The following is a 7220-nucleotide window of genomic DNA, read 5'->3' on the forward strand; positions in this document are numbered from 1 at the left end:
TGCAGGACAGACTGTACACATACTGCAAGAATAATCGTGCAGGACAGACTGTACACAAACTGCAAGAATAATCGTGTAGGACAGACTGTACACATACTGCAAGAATAATCGTGCAGGACAGACTGTACACAAACTGCAAGAATAATCGTGTAGGACAGACTGTACACATACTGCAAGAATAATCGTGCAGGACAGACTGTACACAAACTGCAAGAATAATCGTGTAGGACAGACTGTACACAAACTGCAAGAATAATCGTGCAGGACAGACTGTACACATACTGCAAGAATAATCGTGTAGGACAGACTGTACACATACTGCAAGAATAATCGTGCAGGACAGACTGTACACAAACTGCAAGAATAATCGTGCAGGACAGACTGTACACATACTGCAAGAATAATCGTGCAGGACAGACTGTACACATACTGCAAGAATAATCGTGCAGGACAGACTGTACACATACTGCAAGAATAATCGTGCAGGACAGACTGTACACATACTGCAAGAATAATCGTGCAGGACAGACTGTACACATACTGCAAGAATAATCGTACAGGACAGACTGTACACAAACTGCAAGAATAATCGTGCAGGACAGACTGTACACAAACTGCAAGAATAATCGTGCAGGACAGACTGTACACAAACTGCAAGAATAATCGTGCAGGACAGACTGTACACATACTGCAAGAATAATCGTACAGGACAGACTGTACACAAACTGCAAGAATAATCGTACAGGACAGACTGTACACAAACTGCAAGAATAATCGTGCAGGACAGACTGTACACAAACTGCAAGAATAATCGTGTAGGACAGACTGTACACAAACTGCAAGAATAATCGTGCAGGACAGACTGGACACATACTGCTCTTGCACATGAGTTCCCAGTACCACATCAGGTGATTCATAACTGCCTGTAACTCCAGCTCCCAGGAATCCATTGCCTCTGACCTCTCTACTGTACTCACCTGCACATATTCATGAAGGCACACACATTTACATAATTTAAAATAAGTATTTTAAAAATAATATATACACCTCTCAATGTTTCATGATATTTTATGTGCAGGTTTTGTTTTGGTTTTGGTGTATATGTGTCTGACTATGTAGCACTGGCTTGCCTGGAACTCCATATATATATCTTAGGGCCACCCCAAAGTCAGAGATCTGCTGCCTCTGCCTCCGAAGTGCTGGTATTAAAGGCAATCCCTTTCTAGATATTCTATCCAAAACCAGGCCTTAGAAGGTTTTGTTTTGTTTTATACCATCATTCTTAGCTCTGTGAAATTCTAAGCATTCTTGTTTTTCTGGCAGGTTAAGTACTTGGGCAGATACTTATTTTCTGCAGATCTCCAATGTTGTTTCTGAATAGCTCTCCTGAATTTACTCTTTCCTCCAAATTCCAGCCACTTTGGTCTTTTTAGTCTCTTGGCTTTGTTTCCTTCTGGATTCCATTTGGATTTTTCCTCTTTTTTTTTTTTTTTTTTTTTGAGACTGGTTTTCTCTGTATAACCCAGCTGTCCTGGAACTTGCTTTGTAGACCAGGCTGGCCTGAACTCACAGAAATCCACCCACCTCTGCCCCCCTCCCCCCGCAGTGCTGGAATTAAAGGCATGCATCACCACCGCCTGGTTCTGGATTTTCTTTCTTATGCCATAGTCAGAATTTTTTTTTCAGAATTTTTATTGGTATTAATTTCCTGTCTCTTGGGTCTTTGTCTCCTTTTGTTGTCTGATACATAGTATTCTGTCAATTATTTTATACTGTGTGTCTTTTGACTATTTTGGGTACAAGGCTAAATCTAATCCTTCTTACAATATATTACCCAGAAGCTTTTAGGAATGTGAACTTTAAAAAAAAATTAGATCATATTGTCCTGTGATCTTTTTCACTGAATACATATTCTTTCTACAGCAAAGTGATTTCCCAAGAGAGACTTTTGAAGGGCCTAAACATGAAGTACTACGAAGATGTCTTTGTGCAGGCTACTTCAAAAATGTTGCTCGAAGGTGAGCATTATGCTTGAGCATTGAGCATTAAGCTCATAAACACTACTGTATCTAATTGCAGTGGTAAAATATTTAAAGATTGAAGGTTTGCTATAGATTCTGTGGTGATGATAACAATTATAAGAAATCTTTTCATAATTGTCATCTGTGCACAGGGAAGTACTGTGATTCAAACTGGGATACTGGAGTCAAGGCAGGATAGGAAGAGAGTACATACTAGGCAGATGTGTCAACATCTAAAGCAAATGACAAGGGTTTTTGTAGTTTTGTGGCCCCAGGAAGAGTGTAAGAGCCAAACAAGACAGTGGCATCCCTGACAAAGCTTAGATATATGGACTATCGGGACTCAATTAAGATGGGTTAAAATAAGGGTATCTTTGTAAGGAAAGTAGGAACACTGGTAATGGGAAATTCGTTATGGATCACATAAGTAAATATTGTAAGGATAATGGTGAAAGGAATTAGATATACTCAGAGTTGGCAGGGATAGTGGCTTATGTCTGGTCCCCTGACACTATCATCTGAGAGAGCCTGGGAACAGTGATACCACTATGAAAGTGAGCAAATGTTCCAGCATGAAGGATATGAAAAATAAAGGTGGTGCTGATTCTTAATTGAGTCGTTTTGCTTTAAAAGATATTATTAGGACAGTGGTGATATGTCAGTGGGATCTTATGATTTGATGTTAATAATGCGTCAGTGTTAATTTTCTGGTTTGGTGGCTTAACTAGGAAGGAAAATGGCAAGCATTTGGTAATAATGCACCAGTGAGGTATTGGATTGGCAATTTACTGCTCAGTACTTCTAGTAAAAAAAATTATTGTGTCCTTTATGTAGTAATTTTCTGTAAATTTAGTTTATTTCAGAATGAGATTCAGGGTCAGAGAGAGACCCTGTCTTAAAAAATAAAGTTGACCTCTGGTCTCCCTATTTATATGCATGGGCACATGCACACACGTACAAAATTATTGAAGAAAATGTTGAGATGAGCTAACATTCTGAAGTTACTTTCACATAAACATATAATTGTAGGGCTGGTAAAATGGCTCAGTGGATAAAGATGCTTGCCTTGCAAACCTGATGAGCTCAGTTTGAACCCTGGAACTGAAATAAGGGTAGAAGGTGAATTGACTCCAAAGTTGTCCTTTGGCCTCCACATATGACAAAGCATGCATGCACCCCTGCCCACATGCATTAATATATATTTTTAAAGGTATAAGGTATAAACCCACTAGTTAAATCTCTTCTGTAATAACAGCTTCCTTTCTTTAGAATTGTGATGAAAAAAGGTTCTTACTGTATAGATACTCATTAGGAGAATATATAATTTGAGCTTGGTCAAGTGTTTATATGGCTCCTTTAAACTAGTTCTTGTGACAATATTGTTTGTTACTTAAATGGTTCTTCTTTCCCAGGTAAACTTTTGCTTATTTTAGTAGTAAAATATTATATAACAGTTAACTTATTGCTTTGCTATTTTAGTCTTTATCCTTTGTTTTTCCTATGTATAGATCTGTTGGCAGAACGTTTTGCACAATGGATGGGCGTGGAAGTCCAGTTCATATTCACCCTTCCTCAGCAGTAAGTACTTTTTTCCTTTTTTGAAATAGGATCTCTGTGTAGCTCAGGCTAGATTCAAGCTTCTTTTGCCTTTGCCTCCCAAGTAGTGAGATTACAGGTTTACATCACCTTGCCTTGCAACAGTTGCCTTTGTGGGTTTTTTATTTTTAATTTTTTAATTTTTTTTTGTTCTGTTTTCTCTTGTAGTACCTGGGACCTTGCACATGTAAGGCAGGAATTTTACATCCCTTGCCCTTAAAGTGCCCTTTTTTTTTTTTTAAATTACATTTTGGGGGAGTGTGGAGAGGCACACACATTAATGCCCGAAAATAACTTGCAGGAGTTAGTTTTCTCCTTCCACCACGGGGAATCAACTCTGTCAGTTGAGCCATCTTGCCAGCCCTAATTCATCTTATTTTCAATAAAAGGTAGGCTTTTATAAGTGTAGTACTAACATACCAGTGTCTTCTAGTTTTCATTTCAGATTTTTACATTTCTTTTATGTAGAGCTTAAAGGTATTGGTTGGCATATGACTTTTGTTTTTTGTTTGTTTGGGTTTTTTTTGTTTGCTTTTTGAGGCAGGGTTTTTCTGTAGCTTTGGAGCCTGTCCTGGAACTAGCTCTTGTAGACCAGGCTGGCCTTGAACTCAGAGATCTTCCTGCCTCTGCCTCCCAAGTGCTGTGATTAAAGGCTTGCACCACCACTGCCCACCACTGCCCAGCTATGACTTCTGTTTTATAGGAAGAAAATAAACATTCAGGTTTCAGGATATTATCTTCTTTTTATTTTGGAGCCAGAGTCTATAGTCCTGGCTTTCCTTATTTTCTTGCTCTAATGTAGAATAGGGCTGATTACTAATAGTTATCCTTAAATGAAATTTTTGTATTCATTTAAGCCTTATATTTATTTATAGCTTCATGAACAGGAAACCAAACTTGAATGGATTATTTTCCATGAAGTATTAGTTACCACCAAAGTCTATGCAAGAATTGTATGTCCAATCCGTTATGAATGGGTGAGAGACTTACTACCCAAGTTACACGAACTTAATGCACATGATTTAAGCAGTGTGGCTAGACGTGAAATGAGAGAAGATGCAAGAAGAAAATGGACAAATAAAGAAAATGTGAAGCAGCTAAAGGGTGAGTGAATTGTTTGTTCTACTATTTTTCTGAGATGGGGTTTACTTTGTAGACCAGAGTAGCCTCAAAGTTGTGGTCACCCTGTGATCTCAGTATCCTGAGTCCTGGGATTATTGGTGTTCTCTTAACTTTGAAACTGTCTTCTCCCAGTGTTTTTATTTTGTTTTGTTTTGGACAGTGTTCTTCTGTCAAGGAATTGTCCTGGCTGTCCAGGAATTTGCTCTGTAGATCAGGCTGGTCTTGAACTCAAGAGTTGTGCTTGCCTCTGTCTCCTGTGTACTGGGATTAAAGGTGTACACCACCACTGCCTGGCTCATTTTTTTAAGTTTTATTTTTCCCAGTTTTACTTACTGTTTTTATTTTATTAAATATTGTGACTTATTACCTTCAAATTTCTATTTTTCTAACAGGTTTTCTGAGCAGTTAGGACTATAGATGGAAGATATAAACAGTTGTGGTGATGAACTGTAGTATAAAACACAATTATCTCACATACATTAAAAGCTTTTTGACACAACTTTTTGAGGCAGAATGATGAATTGTATTATATTCAACATCCCTGGGAAATAGATGGTAGAACATGTTGCTCAAGAAGTCACAGAAAGGTTTCTTGTTGAAATAAAACTTCACCATGTAACTCTGGCTGACTGGACAATTGCTAAGTAGACCTAGCTGGCCTAAGTTCATAGAGATCTATCTACTGCTGACTCCCAGGTGCTGATATCTCCAAGTACATGAACACCATTCCTGGCTCATCCAAAGGTTTTTTAAATATGGTAATCACTAGATGTTTTATTGCAGTATTATAATACTGTCATATGTGCTTGAACTAGGGTTAGTTTTTCTGACTGGTTGGCCTTCATGAATCTTTTTGTTATTGTTGTTTATTACATTTATTTATTTGTGTGTGTTTTCTATATAAGTTTGGGCAGAGGACAACTTGTGAGAGTTAGCCTTCTCCCGTCACATGGATCCTGGTGATTAAATTCAGGTTGACAGAGTTAGCAGGAAGCACCTTTACCTGCTGGCCCATGTACTTTTTGTTATTGTAGTGGTAGTCCTAGAGTCTTGTTCGTGTGAAGTATACATTGTACCACTGAGCTCAGCATCCTCACCTGTGTGCTCTTTCAGCCAGACTTTAATCAAGACAACGTTTAATTACCTTGATGATCTTTTCTCTTTAAAAAACATATTTGTAGCCGGGTGGTAATGGCGCACACCTTTAATCTCAGCACTCGGGAGGCAGAGGCAGGTGGATCTCTGAGTTCAAAGCCAGCCTGGTCTACAAGAGCTAGTTCCAGGACAGGCTACAAAGCCACAGAGAAACCCTGTCTTGAAAAAAAAATTGTATGTTTATGATGTGTGTATTCATATGTGAACATGTGTGTGCATGCGGACAGAGGTCAGAGGGCAGCCTCAGTTATTGGTGATTATAGGGTCTTTGTTTGCTACAGTGTACTCTAGGCTAGCTGGCTTTGGTGCTCCTTGGTATTTGCCTGTCTCCACCTCTGATTTTGCTATACAAGTGCATGCTACCAAACCATCTTCCTAGCCCATTTTTCTTAATGTTGAAAATCAGGATATCTTTGCACTGTTTTCAGATGGAATATCAAAAGAAGCTCTAAAGAAAATGCAAAGAAGAAATGATGACAAATCTATCTCAGATGCACGGGCTCGTTTCCTTGAGAGAAAGCAGCAGAGAACCCAGGACCACAGTGACACATTGAAGGAAACAGGCTAAGCAGTGGACCATCCAATTCAGGAAGTAGGAAAGCAGCCAGGAAATGTGTTTCTGTTTTGCCAGTTATTTCAGACAGTACAGCAAGAGGAAGTGGTCAGTAGCTCTTCCTCGCTTGTGAGCTAAAAGAAAATCAGAATTTATAAATCACATCTCATCAATACCAACAAATGACATTTTGAAAGAAAAGATTGGGTTGCATAATCACAGGCAATGTTAATGAAACCAATGAAAGATGATACAATATTTTCCTCACTTCTGTGTTGCTGGCCTTAACTGGTATCAAATGCTGTCACAGATATTTTCAAAGAACACTGAATTGTATTTAATCAGCGTGTATTCCATTTGCATTGAAGCATTAAAGATTATTTTCTTTAAATCTCTTTAAGGCCTTCTTATTGCTATTAGAGTAGTGTTGTATCAGGTATGTGACCATTTCCTTCAGAAGGCTAAACTTACATAAGAGGTTTTTACTCAGCAATACTTAGATATCTAACCATTTAATTGCTCCAGAGCTTTATAGATATTTAAAGACTCAATTAGTAAATAAAATTGCCTATGGAAGGATTTTTTCTTAAATTAATCCTACTCCTTAAATTGATTTTTCTGGGATTATACAAATTCCTTTTTATATAAAAGTATATTGTTTAAAACAGTAGCTATAGCCATTAACCAAAGGACAGATGTATATATACACACAAGCGTGCACGCACACACATATAACACACAAATTCTCTTACCTGTTCCTACATACTTGTGTC

General features: G+C 38.1%; 1 protein-coding gene across 1 annotated transcript in view; it reads left to right on the forward strand.

Annotated features, from left to right (window-relative positions):
• Nucleotides 1–6838, forward strand: part of Dhx40 (DEAH-box helicase 40) — a 43721-nt gene extending 36883 nt beyond the window's left edge. The window contains exons 15-18 of the mRNA XM_075991212.1: nt 1924–2018; nt 3530–3599; nt 4493–4721; nt 6323–6838. Coding sequence (XP_075847327.1) covers nt 1924–2018; nt 3530–3599; nt 4493–4721; nt 6323–6462 — 534 coding nt within the window. The 3' untranslated portion in view covers nt 6463–6838. The remainder of the gene's footprint in view (nt 1–1923; nt 2019–3529; nt 3600–4492; nt 4722–6322) is intronic.
• Nucleotides 6839–7220: the final 382 nt, after the last annotated feature.

Source organism: Microtus pennsylvanicus, chromosome 11 (genome assembly GCF_037038515.1).
Source record: "Microtus pennsylvanicus isolate mMicPen1 chromosome 11, mMicPen1.hap1, whole genome shotgun sequence".
Lineage (NCBI taxonomy): Eukaryota > Metazoa > Chordata > Mammalia > Rodentia > Cricetidae > Microtus > Microtus pennsylvanicus.